Genomic DNA, 15,888 nt, shown 5'->3' on the forward strand with positions numbered 1-15,888 from the left:
GAGATAGAAAGAGAAATTCCATTCAAAGTTACTGTAGACACTATAATATTTGGGAGTCTATCTGCCAAGTCAAACCCAGGACCTATATGAACATAACTATGAAACACTTTTCACGCGAATAAAGTCAGATCTAAATAAATGGAAAAATATCAGTTGCTCATGGTTGGGCCGAGGTAATATAATAAAAATGACAATTTTACTTAAATTAATCTATCTATTCAGTGCCATACCAATTGAACTACCAAAAAATTATTTTACTGAGCTGGACAAAATAATAACAAAATTCATCTGGAAAAACAAGAAGTCCAGAAGATCTAGGGTATTAATGAAAAGAAATGCTAGAGAAGGTGGCCTAGCCATACCAGATATCAAACTGTACTACAGAGCTGCAGTCATCAAAACTACCTGGTACTGGCTAGGAAACAGAGGTGTGGATCAGTGGAATAGGATAGGAATACAAGATGGAAAAGTCAACAACTATAGCAATCTACTCTTTGATAAACCCAAAGAGGCCAGCTTCTGGGCTAATAATTCACTATTTCGCAAAAACTGTTGGGAAAATTGGAAAATGGTAGGGCAGAAACTAGGCATAGACCAATATCTTACACCATATACCAAAATAAAGTCAAAATGGGTTCATGATTTAGTAGTAAAAGCTGATACTATAAGTAATTTGGGAGAGCAAGGAATAGTTTACTTATCAGATTTATGGAAAAGAAAAGAATTCATGACCCAACAAGAGATAGAGAGCATTACAAAATGCAAAATGGATAATTTTGATTATGTTAAATTGAAATGTTTTTGTACAAAAAAAGCCAATGCAACAAAAATTAGGAGGGAAGTAGAAAATTGGGAGAAAATCTTTACAACTAGTATCTCTGATAAAGGCCTCATTTCTAAAATATACAGGGAACTGAGCCAAATATATAGGAATACAAGCCATTCCCCAATTGAGAAATGGTCAAAGGATATGAACAGGCAGTTTTCAGAGGAAGAAATTAAAGCTATCTATAGCCATATGAAAAAATGCTCTAAATCACTACTGATTAGAGAAATGCAAATCAAAACAACTCTTAGATACCACATCTCTCCTGTCAGATTGGCTAAAATAACAAAACAGGAAAATGATAAATGCTGGAGAGGATGTGGGAAAATAACAAAACAGGAAAATGATAAATGCTGGAGAGGATGTGGGAACATTGTTACATTGCTGGTGGAGTTGTGAGATGATCCAGCCATTTTGGAGAGTAATTTGGAACTATGCCCAAAGGGCCATAAAAGTGTTCATACCCTTTGACCCAGCAATACCACTTCTAGGGTTGTATCCCAAAGGAACCACACAAGCGGGAAAAGGACCCATATGTACAAAAATATTTATAGTAGCTCTTTTTGTGGTAGCCAAGAATTGGAAATCAAAGGGATGCCCATCAATTGGGGAATGGCTGAACAAGCTGTGGTATATGAAGGTAATGGAATACTATTGTGCCATAAGAAATGGGGATGATATGGACTTCATAACAGCCTGGAAAAACCTACCCGACATAAAGCTGAGTGAGCGGAGCAGAGCCAGGAGAACATTGTACACAACCACAGATATATGGATTCTGTGAGGACTAACCCTGACAGACTTCGCTCTTCTCAGCAACGCAAGGTACAAAGACAACTCCAAAGGATTCACGATGGAGAATGCTACCTACATCCAGAGAAAGAATTATGAAGTTTGAATGCAGATTGAGGCACACTTCATGCTCGCCTTTTTCCTCCCTTTTTTTCTTTTGTTTTTGTTTTTGGGTTTTTTTTTTTTTGTTCTGTTTCTTCTTTCTCATGATTCATTCCATTGGTCATAATTCTTCTCCACAACTTGACTAGTGTATAAATTAATTCAATGCGAAGTTATACGTGGTAGTTATATGAGATTCCATGCCCTCTTGGGGAGGGAGGGAGGGGAGAAAATCTGGAACTCAAAATTATGTAGAACTGTGTGTTGCAAACTAAAAATAAAAATTAAAAAAATGATTCTTAAAAAAAAAAGACAATATATTTAAATTAAAATTCCAGAGGCAGCTAGGTGGCGCAGTGAGTAGAGCACCAGCTCTGGAGTGAGGAGGACCTGAGTTCGAATTTGGCCTCAGACACTTACTAGCTGTGTGACCTTGGGCAAGTCACTTAATCCCAATTGCCCTGCATTCCCCCCTCCAAAAAAAATGAAATAAATTAAAATTTCACGCTCTTTTCATAATAGTAATAGTAGTCCCTTACCTAATTCTGAGCTGCTGTTTATGTTTTGTAGCATTAATTTCTAACTTTTGTAATAAATTCTAATTTCAAATAATTCTTCCATTTTTTTTGTACCTATATAAGCCAGGTATATTCTATGTAATTCAAATTCCTAGTGAAACTATGAATAGAAAATTGGCTTTCTCCCCCTTCCCTTTCTGTCTTTCTTTTCCTCACTTCTCCCCCTCTCTCCTTATCTATAAAATAAAGGTAATGATAATCTGTTGTGCTTGATTCATATGGTTGTTGTGAGGATCAGATGAGAAGACATTCTTACCATTTTGTAAAACTTAAAAGGGGTTCAGCAGTGTTAGCTATCATTAGCACAAAAATACTTCCTCCTCTTCCATGTAGTTTGCATTAAAGGTATAAGAATTTTGTATAGAAAATGTAATTTTCTCAGGCATTACTGTAGGTTGTAGTTTGGTTCCTAATTTGTATTCTCTTATTTTTTAAAGGTTCAAGAACCAGAAAGAGAGTCAAGAGAGACCTGAAGTAGAGTGAATACAATAAGCCCACGTACAGAATTTGCTTCATTTCTCCTTTTTTCAATAATGATTCTTTTCTCCTTTCTCGTGTTGTGTTTAATTTTCATGTGCATCTTGGGAGGAAGGGTGGTGGAAATATTTTTAAATCCTTGTGTCTTTGAAGAGTGTTTAAAGATTTTTATTAAAATAAATACTTCATATAATTTGTTATGCTTTAAGTCCAATTTATGAAATTTTCAAATCATTTTATCATCATTTAATGCATTTTGTGACATCCTGAAAACGTTTAAATTTCTGAAGTTAAATGTTAGCAGGTGTTATTTTAAAAAAAACTGTATAAGCAATTTGATGCTTTGGAGGTTATACAAGGAAAAATTCTCAATATACTTAGCTATATTGGAGAGAAAGTAATATATTTCATATGCACTTAACTTTATTTTGATCCAGTATAGGTTTTCCCCCCCTCCATGGTAGAGTTAGTTATCTGTGGAATTTTAAGAGGGAATTTTTCTCCCAAGTAAAGAATTCTTAGGCTTTTGAAACATGTGGTTTTTTTTTTACCTTGAAGTTTATTATAAATTTGTACCTTTGAAATTTAGTAATCAGTGAATAGGTATTTTGTTGACAGCTTATGATTGTCGTTTTAATCATTTTTACCTTTAGTATTGTCTTATGTGGTAATACACAGGCCTCTAGGTGTTATACAACATACCCATCTTAGTTCATTTATCTTCACAAAATCCTGGTTGAAGGGAGCATCGAGGCAGATATTTGTCCAGATTCTGTAAAAGAGAAACTGATACATTGCAGCGTTAAATGAGTTGTCTGTGGTCAATGGCAAAAGGAAACCTGTCTCCCAAACTCTAGCATTCTAGTTTAGTTCATCAGTTAAAAGTGCATTTCTTTTCTTCTAAGCAACACCACCTTGCTTCAGATATAGCTGCAGCCTATCAGTCAACCAAGAAAATAGGAGATACAGATAGGTGTAATAAAGGTTTCTTGCATTTGAGGAAAAACATGTAATTCTAAACATTATTTGATTCATATATAAATTTACTATTGTATCAGTAAATATTCAGTGAGCACCGATAGAATTCAGTTTCATAAGCAATTTATTAAGCACTTACTATGTGTACAACACTGTGCTAGGTGCTGGCACTGTGAAGAATAAAAGAAAGCTCTGATGGTAAGAGTTCTTGCCCTTGAGGAGCATACAGTGTACTCAGGAGGATAAGGCAGACATCTAGCTGGTGCGGTGGATAGAGGACTGAACCTGGAGTCAGGGAGACCTAAGTTCAAATCCAGCGTCAGCCTCTTTATTAGTGGTATGACCCTGGATAAGTCATTTAACTTCTATCTGCCTCTCTTTCCTCATTTATACAATGAGGATAATGTCACCTACTTCCTAGAGTTGTTGTAAAATGCTATCTAAATATTAGCTATTATTACTAATATACATACAGAAAGTTAAACAGCAGTCTTAGAAAAGTTGTAGTTATATGATTGAGTGTTCAATGAATGGCATAGGACAAATGCTATAGGAGTATTTCAGTGGAGAGAACTGGGGTGAGCTGAGGAAGCTTTGTTAAGATGTATTTCTCCTTTGATGAGATAGTTTGTAAATAGATATACCCTTCTAAGCCATCTGTATGAGATTATTTGCCTTTCTTATTTTAGTGCTTATATATAACTATGCAGCTTTATTTTTAATGGTTCAGAATTAAACAATATTGAATATATATACATTGAATGTGTTTGTGTATGTTTAATGAGATTTTTAAAAAATTTAACTGAAATTATTTAATATATTCAAATAATTCCAACATATAGTCCACAAATCCATCCTAAATGTTACAGAATTTAGAATTGGGACATAAATCATGATTCTCTGATTTTCATATTTATTATAATTTTAAGTCTATGAATAGTTTTTTGCTTTTTTATCAGACTGCTTTGATGAGTCTTTGCCATTGGTGTTTTCATATTTTAAAATCCTCCCAAAGATCTAATTTACACCCATTTACAAAATTTTTGTTGTTGTTTAGTTGTTTTTAGTTGCTCCTGCCATTTGGGGTTTTCTTGGCAAAGATACTAGAGTGGTTTGCTATTTCCTTCTCCAGCTCATTTTACGGAGGAAGAAACTGAGGCAAACAAGGTTAAATTACATACCCAGGGACACACAGCTAGCGTGTCTTGAGTCTAGATTTAAAAGGTCTTCTTGACTTCAGGCCCAACTCTGCTGGGCCTCCTAGCTGCCCCCATTTACAAAATAGAGAATTATGATTTGGTGGGGAGAGTGTCAGTAATTTTTGTGGAATGCCAGATTTTAGTCATTGGAAGTGTTATGATCCCAGTTTATTTGTGACACCTAAATCAACTTTCAAATTCTGTTTCAAACACGTTGAGGCTTAAAATAGGAAAAAATGTGTGCGGTATGTATTTTGTGTATGTGCCTTACCCTTTCTATTTTTTAAATTACATCAATGTAGTAAAACCTGTTGGTTAAATATTAAGAAAACAACTTTTCTTTGCATATTGTTTTTAACAAGTGCTGGCACTTGAGAGTGTTACTATCTTGGTAGGACTGTAGTACTTAATGAAAAACTAATAGAATTTGCTTATTGCAAGCCAGTGAACATTTATTAATTGCCTATGATGTGCAAAGCACTATCCTAGTTGCTAGAGATACAAAAAAAGTCCCTGCCCTCAAGCTTACATTTTAGTGGGACATACTCTTCACAAATCAGGAAATACAGAGTCATTTGAAGAGGGAGGAATATTAACAACTGGAAAGAATCAGAAAAAAACTTCACAGAGGAGATGGAACTTGAGTTAAGCCTTGAAGGAAGATAGAGGTAGAAATGAGGGTGTACATTCTAGGCATAAGGGGAAAGTTATGCTGTCACATGGGAAGCAGGAGACTGGGGAATAGTGCAGGTTTGCAAGAATATAGAATGCACAAAGGGGCTATTGCAGAATAATTTTGGAAAAGCAGGATCCAGATTGTGGAGGGCCTTAAATTCCAGGTTTGTAATTCCTCCTTTAGGTAATAAGGAACTGCTAAAGGATTTTGAGCAAAGAATTGACATGGTCAGACATATGCCGTATGAATTATTTTGGCATTTGTAAGAAGATTGACTTGTAGAGGAGAAAACTGTTTAGGAGGCTCTTTTAATAATCCAGGCACAAGGTAATGAGGATCTGAACTAGGGTAATGGACATGTGAATGGAGAGAATGGGGGAGACTGAAAAGAGAATTTAGACATTTAACCAACAAGACTTGGCAACTGACTTAGTAGAGTGAGGGCAAAGGAAAGGGGAGTCAGAAATGACACAAAGGTCATCCACACGAGTTCCTGAGAATATAGTTTATATTGTTTTAGGGGAGTTTGGAAAAGGGAAAGACTTTGGTCGAGAGTTGATTGGTACTGTTTTAGATAAGTTGCATTTGAATTATTCAAAGGTTAACAAGGTGAAGATTCTAGCAGTCAGTTGAGGATTTGGGATGAGTTCTGAAGAAAGATTAGTCACGACTTAGCCAAGTAGAGGATAATTGAACACATGAGAGTTAAGAGATCATGTCATGGAAGAGTCTAAAGAGAGAGGAGAATCAGGACATAGTTTTGGAAGACACATTCTTAGAATTCAGAAATCACAGAATTTCAGAGTTGAAATGAACCTTAGTCACCATTTAAATCAACCCATTCCACAAAAAAGAATCCTCATCATAATATGTTAACAAATGGTTGTCCAGTGGTTGTTTAACGACTTCTAGAGAGGGGAAACTCAAGTCATTGATAAAATTTGTTAAATAGCCCAGGGCTGAGTACAGATCCTTGGGTTCCTCCATTGGAGACCTCCTGCCGCATTGATATTGCATTATAAATAACCATTCTTCAAACTGGGCCATCCAAACTATTCTGAATCCATTAGTACTTTCTAATGTATATAACATTTGAGTGCTGGCTTATTCATCTTCCTTACTCAACACATGTGGTCGACCTCCACCTCCTCTCAAATGACCTGTAAGAATTCTTCAAGGCAGTTCTCTGAATAAACTTTTCCCCACCTAATCACATTTATTGTCACCTAGTCTACATCTTTCTGTCTTCTCCGGAAGAGCGGCATGAGATAATAATTGAGTCAGTGCTTTTAAGAACACAAAAATCACCATATTGAGTCTTTTCTGACAGCAACACAGAGATTTATTATGAGAGGACATGCTTCTCCCTCATGATATTAACTTCAGATGCTATCACCACCAAATTTTGTCCACCAAGCTTTAATCATAAGGGCTCAGTGCATAATAATGTCTTATTCTTTCCCCCTAATGTGGTTGTTCATGATAAAAGATCTAGTTGAGCAGCTGAGTATTCTGTCCCATTAGGAGTCAGAGAAATTTTAGGGTTGGGTCGTAAATCAAAACGTTTATTTGTCACTATCTTTGTGACTTTGGGCGAGACTCAGCCTCTCTAGAACTCAGTTGCCTCAAGAGATGTTTGGACTAGATGGCTTCTGAGGTCCCTTTCAGCTCTAAATCTGTAACCTTGAAACTGAGTGTTGATTTTCCTTGATTATAAGGAAAGAGAAAAGTTTGGAGTGTGTAATAGCTAGCAAGGATGGAAATGTGGGTCACACTGGGGAAGGCTTTAAATGCCAGGGTTGTTTGAACATTACTTAGACAGAAATGAACCACAGAAGATTTTTGAGCAGAGGAGTGGTTTGACCAGATCGAATCTTAAAGATCAGTATGCCAATGAGATGAAGGCTAATATGGAGTCAGGGGCACTTTTAAAAAGAAATTATTTTTAGTTTTCAACATTCACTTCCATAAGATTTTGAGTTTCAGTTTTTTTTTTTCTCCATCTCTCACTCCACCCCCGCCCCTGCCCAAGACAGCATGTAATTTGATTTAGAAGACTCTTCATATACATTCACATTGAACCTAATTTCATATTTGTCATGTAAAGAAGAATTGCAACCAATGGGAGAAACCATGAGAAGAAGAAACAACCAAAAAAAAGAGACGGAACAAATAACATGCTTCAATCTGCATTCAGACTCCATAGTTCTTTTTCTGGATGTGGACAGCATTTTCCATCATGAGTCCTTTGGAGCTGTCTTGCAGCCTTGCATTGCTAAGAAGAGATAAGTCTATCTAAGTTAGTCATTGCTCAATGTTGCCGTTACTGTGTACAGTGTTTTCCTGGTTCTGCTCACTTCATTCAGCATCAGTCCCTTCAAGTCTTTCCAGGTTTTTCTGAAGTCTGCCTGCTCATCATTTCTTACAGCACAGTAGTATTCAGTTACATTCATATGCCACAATTGTTCAGTCATTCCCGAACTGATAGACATCCCCTCAATTTCCAATTCTTTGCCACTACAGAAAGAGCTGGTATAAATATTTTTGTACATATGGGTCCTTTTCCTGTTTGTATAATCTCTTTGAGATACAGCCCTAGAAGTTGTATTGCTGGGTCAAAGGGTATGCTCAGTTTTATAGCCCCTTTGGTCATAGTTCCAAATTGCTCTCCAGAATGGTTGGATCAGTTCACAACTCCACCAGCAGTATATTAGTGTCCCAATTTGCCCACATCCTCTCCAACGTTTATCATTTTGTCAGGGGCACTTTTAAGAGACTTACCCAATTATTTTTCTGTCACCTTTCAGTCATGACTGACTCTTTGTGGCCCTATTTGGGGTTTCCATGGCAAAGATAATGAAGTGGTTTGCCACTGCAGCTCATTTTACAGTTGAGGAAACTGAGATGAACAGGGTTAAGTAACTTGCCCCAGGGTCACACAGCTAGTAAGTGTCTGAGATCACATTTGAACTCAGCTCTTCCTCGTTCTAGGTCCAGTACTCTATCTGCTGTATCACCTAGCTGCCCTGTAACACAGATAGAATTTAGATGAAAAATTTTGCAGAGGTGAAAGTGGTAGCTCTTGGTAACTCATTGATATGAAGGGTGAGGAACTAGGAGGAGCCAAAGGTAGCACAAAGGGTTTCAATATAGGTATAGTGAGTTAGTATAGTCAAGTTTCAAGGATAGATAGGTCTAGATCTGTTTTGGCCATGTTGCTTTTCGTGTGACTGTGTTGATTTCGTGTAGTTGGCTTGTACACAACCAAAACTCAGACCTGGAGCTCAGAGGAGAGGTTAGGATTGATGGTACAGTTTTGGAAACGAATAGATTGTTAAGGGAGAGGGAATAAAGAGGAAAACCAACAACAAAATTGGAAAACATCCTCAATAAATGTTTAGGAAGAGGTGAAGAAATAGGAGGAATTGTTGAAGAGATAGGCAGAGTGTGGTATGTCTAAAGCTGAGGGAGGAGGGAGTGATGGCAACAAAAGAATAGATATTTCTGTCAGAGGATTCAGAGTTTTTTTTTACAAGATCAAGATTGAAAAAAGGTGTCAATAGAATAGGCTGAACAGAAGCCATTAAGGGGCTGAAAGAGTGAAGAATGGGTAATGGGGAGAGTATAGTATGTATAGGCAACTTTTTCTAGAAGCTTGTGCCTGAAGATAGAGAGAAATGGGTCTGTACTTAACTGGCATAGAGGTCAAAAGAGAAGGCTTTTTAAAATTTTATTTTTTTAGTACATTTTAAAGGGGGTGTGAATGTGTTTACAAGCAGATATGAAGAAACCAGTGTAGAGGAATAGATTAAAAAAAAAAAAAACCATGAGAGAACAACCTAATGTTTGCTAAACCTAAGAATTTACTTGGGGAGAATTCCCTATTTGACAAGAATTCCTGGAAAAACATTTAGCAGAAATTTGGTATTAGCTCAACACATTATAACAAAGAGTACAAAATACTTAAAAATGGATATACAAGATGGAGAGAGAATTTGGAACTCAAAATCTTGTGAAAGTGAATGTTGGAAACTAAAAGTAAATAAATTTAGTTTAAAATGAATATGCAACCTGAATATTAAAGATGAAACTATAGAAAAATTAGAAAGTAACCAGATGAGGTTAACTATGGCTAGGGAGAGAATCCTTAAACAAGGGATAAAGGTGATTACAAAAGACAAAGTAGATTAATTTCAGTTACAAGAAACTTAAAGCTTTTGTATGATCAGAGTCAATGGCATGAGGATAAGAAAGAAAGCTGTTGATTGGGAAAAATGCCTTTATAACAAATAACTATGATAAGATTCTTATAGCTAATTTTTTTAGGAACTAAGAAAAAAAGGTTATTCCCTAATGAATAAGTGGTCAAAGGACAGAAACAAACAGTTCTCAGAAAAAGTACAAATTGTAAACAACCATATGAAAGTTTGTTCTAAATTATTAACAAATGGAAAAATACGAATAAAAATAATTCAAGTTCCCAGCAAGTTGGAAATAATGACAAAATATGTCAATATAAGTCAAGATTTCTGGCTTTTGTCCTCTAAATTTTTTGGTCACTCTTTGGGGGTGGGGAGGGAGTGCTGTAGGATTTTTTCCTTCTTTTTCTTTCAGTACAGCTCTTAGGGCAACCTGTGCCATGAGGATTGTGCAACAAAAGCCTTGAAAGTATTTCAGTGGTAGAAGGAAGATCCTTAGAACCTCACCACCATGGGAATGGCCTGTGATGGGAGTTTTCCCATTTCCTTACATGGGAATTAGTTTTCCCTAAAGGATTAAAAACAAAAAAGTTGTCTCTGGGACTTGATCATCCCCTGCCTCACTTGATGCAGCTTCATGGTCACCTAATGACATAAAATGTCCCATCCACCTAGAGTTGGCCCCTCTTTGATTTGGTGGATTCCTGAAGACCATGTGAGATGCTATCCCCTACTCTGCTGACACAATGCATTGCCATCTGGAGATGTAGTTCCAGAGAAACATGCATGATGGCAATAGCATTGCAAATGGGAAGAAAACAATAAAAACATAACTGGATGCTTATTAAGCTTGGTCCTAGATGAAAAAAATATAGCTTCCTCCTTTGAAGGGGTATGTACTGTCAGGCAGTTATATTTTGGTGAATTTTCACGAATTCCTTCCCCACCCCTCTTTATTTCATACAAGTGATGAGGGAAAGGTGCAGTGTAAGAAGGGCTATATTCAGAAATGAGAGTGATTTAAATGCAACAGATATTTAAAAATTTTAAAAAGAAAAATGCATTGTTAAAGCCAATTCTTGAAGGAGGGGAGGGAAGAGGGTGCACATAGGGGAAATTAGTCTTAGCAACAAGTAGAGATACTACCAGTGCCTTCAAGATGGAAAGGGAAGGAGAAGAGGTGATGATGCTGAGAATCTTTGAGGAATGATGCTGAGGCATTGACATTGGATGAATTCACAGAGAAGCAGGGGGTGAAGTTGTCTGCTCCACGTGTAGGCATGAACATTAGGGGTATTAGGAGCCTTGAGGAAAAATAAAATGGTTGGAACAGTGGCTTTGATGGATGAGGTAAGAAGTCAGCACTGAACAGCAATGAAGGCCCAGATGTAATTATAATCAAGAACACAAGGGGCTCATCTTAGGGCTTCCAGGGCTTTTGGGGTCCCAGAATCCTTTTCATTCTCCCCTTTGAGGGTGAACTGAGTGCTAAATGTCAGAAAAAAAAATGCCTCAGAAAAAGAAAGTACTCCAATAAGGACCTCATATGCCCAAGATGTGCCAGAGGCTAAAAATGAAAACAAGCTCTCTAGGAATTTGGGGAAAAACCTAATGGCCGCCCTATAGGAATTACCATTAGTTTATGGAGAAGTGTCATGTTGGACCCCAGAATGTTCTCCCAGTAATACTGTATGGTATGAATCTTGTAACAGCAATCTTCAAAGAACTGAAATTGTGGGTAACCCAAAGGACAGTGGAACGAGAAATGGCAAGTGTAGGTTGGTTGCAACATGTTGGTAATAATGATACACAAGAAGTGAGAAAGGGATATTGATGGAATGTATGATCAGAAGAGGAGATAAGCCATTTATGGCAGGAAATATGCACTGCCCGAGTACTGCGCTGGTACCCATGTCGGTCAGTCAATAAAATTTTATTAAGTACCTCCTATATGCCAGACACTGTGCTAACAGCAGAGGACACAAAGAAAGGCAAAAGATAAACCCTGCCCCCAAGGACCTCACAGGCTAATATAGACAACATATAAACTGTACAAACAAGACATATACAAGATAAATGGAAAATAACGAACAGAGGGAAGGCACTAAAATTAAGGGAGATTGGGAAAGGCTTCCTGTAGAAGGTGGAACTTTATCAGGGACATGTAGGAAGTTCAAGAGGCAGAAAGGAGGAAGAAGAAGCATTCCAGACAAAGGGGTGAACCAGTGAAAATGCTTGGAATTAGGAGATGGAGTGTCTTCTTCAACTGCAAAGAGGTCAGTGCCACTGAATTGTAGAATGCATGGGGTGTGGGGAGGGGATTGGCAGGGTAAGGTGTAAGAAAACTGCAAAAATAAGGGGAGGTTATGAAGGCTTTGGGTACCAAACAGGATTTTATATTTAATCCTGGAGGTGATAGGTAATAAACAAGTTTATTGAGCAGGGTGCAGCTCTACTCTGTAGGAAAATCACTTTGACAGCTGAGTGGAAGCTGGACTAGAGAGGGGAAAGACGTATGGCAGGGAAACCAACCAGTTGGCTGTTGCAGCAGTCCAGGCTTGAAGTGATGAGGGCCTGCAAGTGGGTGGTAGCACTGTCAGAGAAGGGGGAGCGTATGTGAAAGATATTACCAAGGTAAAATGAACAACTTGGATAAGAGGGTTGAAAGAGTGACTAGTTTAGGATGACACCTAAGTTGTGAGCCTGGGTGACCGGGATAGTGGTACTCAATAGAAATAGGAAAGTTAGAAATATGGGATGGTTTTGGAGAAAAAGATAATCATTTTATCCATGTTGAATTTAGGATGTCTATGGGACTTCTAGTTCAAGATGTCTAATAGGCAACTGGAGATGGAAGGCTGGAGGTCAGTAGAGAGTTTAGGGAGGGATAAGGAGACCTGAGAATCACTAGCATAGAGAAGGTAATTGAATCAATGGGAGCTGATTAGTAAAATAGTATAGAAGGAGAAGAGAAAAGGGCCTAGGACAGAACTCTTTGGGACACACCTGGTGTTAGTGGATATGATCTAGATGAAGGTTCAACAAAGGAGATTGAGGTCAGGTAGGAGGAGGACCAGGAGAAAGCTGTGCCTCAGAAACCTAGAGAGAAGAGTATGAAGAAGTGAGCAACTATGTCAAAGACTGCAGACGGATCAAGAAGAAGGGTTCAAGAAGAGGATTGAGAGAAGGTCATTAGATGTAATTAAGAGATCATTGGTAACTTTGGAGAGAGTAATTTTGTTCAGACGATGAGGTTACAAGCCCAAATTTAGGGAGCTGAGGGAGTGAGATGAAAGGAAGTGCGGGGTTTTTGAAGATGGAGGAGACATGCAAGATCGCAGGCAGTAGAGAAGCAGACAGTAGTTAGGAAAATATTAAAGATACGCAAGAGAGTGGAGACAATAGAGGGGGCAATCTGTTGGAGCCAGTGGGATGGAATGGGATCATGAATGCATGTGGAGAGGTTTGCCTTGGCAAATAGGGCCACTGCATAATGGGGTAAAGGATGAGAAAGTGGTAGAAGACATCTGAGTAATTAGATGAGGAAGGGAGAAGATTGAGCTCAATCCCACTGTCTCCAGCAGATCTCCAGCAGGGATTAGATTTGCTCTTCCTGATCCTGGACAGTAGAACTAGGAGGTTTGAATTGCAGGAAGGCAGGTTAAGGCTTGGTGTTAGCAAGAAAACTGTGTAACAGTCATTCAAAAAATGGGCCTACTCTGGGAGGTAGTGTTTGCTTTCAGCTGAGTCTGGAAATTAAGGCTAGATGGCTACTTATTGCAGATGTTATAAAGGAGATCGGACTAGATGGCCTCTGAAATCCTTTCCAACTCAGAGATTTTGTGATTTTTTAAAAAGTAATTTGCATCTCCTACTTTTTGGCTACCAATTTTTTTTCTCAACTCCCCTTCCCCCCAACATCTAGAGGTGTTTTGTTCTAGGTATTTATTTTTTAGAGCTGGATGTTCTAGAAATGATGTGTCTTTTTGTTCCTCCCCCCCATAAACATCTATTATAGAACATTTTGGTAATACATGAGTCAGTTCAATTTGATAAGTATTGAGTAATGAAAAACATCTTATGAGGTGATGTAGAGTCTAAAATATATATATATATATATATATATATATATATATATATATAAAATATATATATATATGTGTGTGTGTGTGTGTGTGTGTATGCGTATATATGCTATGGTCTCGGCCCTGTAAGAGTTTATACTCTGCTAGGGACAACTCTCCAGCAGAATTTGAATCATTCCTACTAAAGCTTAAGATAAGAATTGCATTTCAACTTTATTTTACCCCCAAATCTTGAACATTTTAAATTATTTAGGAATTTTCTTAAGATCTGAATGGCCATTTGAAATGTCACGTAGCCCACTATACTTTTTTAGTTTGCCGTCATGGTCTTAAGGGAGAAGCTGGATTCCATATGTCACCGTTCCCAAATCAATCTTTGATATTCCAGGCAGACTGTTCTGGAAGCAAAGGTGCCCAAGATTACATCGAAATGGTTTCTAAGGCCTTGTCTGCTCTGGTAGAGGTCATCGGAACTGCAGCTGGCAAAAACATGGTTTGAGGTCAGGAATTGAAAAACCCCTGCTGTTCCCAATGAACTGCATGATGCACAAAGAAAATGTTGGGAGTGGGGAGGGGGAGCTTTGATGGAGGAGGAGAGCTAAGTGAACAGCCATGATAATACAGTATGTGGTTTTGTCTTTTATCAGCAAAATTGAGGGGAAATATGAAGCATTTTGGGAGGTTGTTTTTTGTTGTTGATATCCCTATTTGAATGTAGAGTCTCTAACACAAAGGAAGCAAGCCGTCTTTAGACGGCATTTGCTGTTCTTGATGACTCCAGTTGTGTGTAAATATTAGAAAACAGCAGGGTCCTGCATTCCAAGAATCACTTGAGCGGTACTACGAAGACAAGTGTCCTTACTGGTATTGTAGTCCTACTCCTAAGCTCTCCTGCTGTTTCTAATCTGTGCGCACAGCCATGAAAAAACTGGACTGACATTTACAGGCACAGCAGGGAGACACTTGACTAGGGAATGTTAAAGACTCCACTACCCCCGATTCAAAGTAGCCACCATACATGATAAATCTTCACAGGAGAACCAGTCCGCACTTCAACTGATGGCATAATGAGGATATCTATAATGAAGCAAAGAAGGAGAATTTTTTTCCCCCAAGCTCAACTGTTTAGCAGTCAGATGTTTATATTGGTCTTTCTTTTTCTTTTTCTTTTTTAAGATCTAACATATCTAAAGAGAGAATCTAATTCTGAGGAGAGAAAAGCTCTCCCTCCATCTTTAAAATAATACTTTCTTGGAGGTTCAATTTTTCCTTCCCCATGGTTTTATTAGAATATTTCTCAAGTAAAAAGGGCTTACCCATAAACTATGAATAAAAATAAAATTTCCCCGAATCGGCTAGATTATGTACCAGAAACTGGTATGTAAAAGAGGGTCAGTTGCTTACTGACGAGTCTGACAGACTTTACTCACTGTTTTGTCCCCGTGAGCTGCCAGATTTGGATGCCATAATACCAGTAATGCAATTAGGTTTGCTGCACATTGTCTGGTTGACTTCTCAGTTAAGAGTTTCTTTCCCTATGGGAATAAGACTAGACAGACTGTCATTTGCTATTACTAATTCTGCTCAGCATTATCACTGGAGCTTTTTTTTTTGTAATTAGCTATCTTAGTTGGCTCTTAAATTTTAATAGCCAATTGAAGCTACGTTTTAGCCAAGTTCCATATCTAAATTGCATTCAGTCCATTAACAAAGTTGGTTAAAAGGCTATTAAAACAAAAGCCAATATATGGTGGTTAGCACTTACACGTTTGCAACAGTAGCAATGCCAGCCTTCAGTGAGGCCTCTGAAGAAACTCATGTTTTCTTCTATTGAAGTTATGCACAAGATTGACCAAATTTAGTATGGCGAAAGACTGTTCTAGATGTGAATTCCAAGTATGCCAAAATAAGAAAGTTTGCCCCACTCCTTTCTGCAGTCCTCCCACCTTTATTGGTATGTGGACACTCTCTTTTGA

At 37.7% G+C, this 15,888-nt stretch overlaps 1 protein-coding gene across 1 annotated transcript in view; it reads left to right on the plus strand.

The window, feature by feature from the left end:
- The window catches only part of VRK1 (VRK serine/threonine kinase 1), a 146,054-nt gene extending 141,545 nt beyond the window's left edge, over window positions 1-4,509 (plus strand). Inside the window, exon 13 of the mRNA XM_036753066.1 lies at window positions 2,736-4,509. Within this exon, the coding sequence (XP_036608961.1) occupies window positions 2,736-2,776 (41 nt within the window). The 3' untranslated portion in view covers window positions 2,777-4,509. The remainder of the gene's footprint in view (window positions 1-2,735) is intronic.
- Window positions 4,510-15,888: the final 11,379 nt, after the last annotated feature.

Source organism: Trichosurus vulpecula, chromosome 3 (genome assembly GCF_011100635.1).
Source record: "Trichosurus vulpecula isolate mTriVul1 chromosome 3, mTriVul1.pri, whole genome shotgun sequence".
In the NCBI taxonomy this organism is placed as follows: Eukaryota; Metazoa; Chordata; class Mammalia; order Diprotodontia; family Phalangeridae; genus Trichosurus; species Trichosurus vulpecula.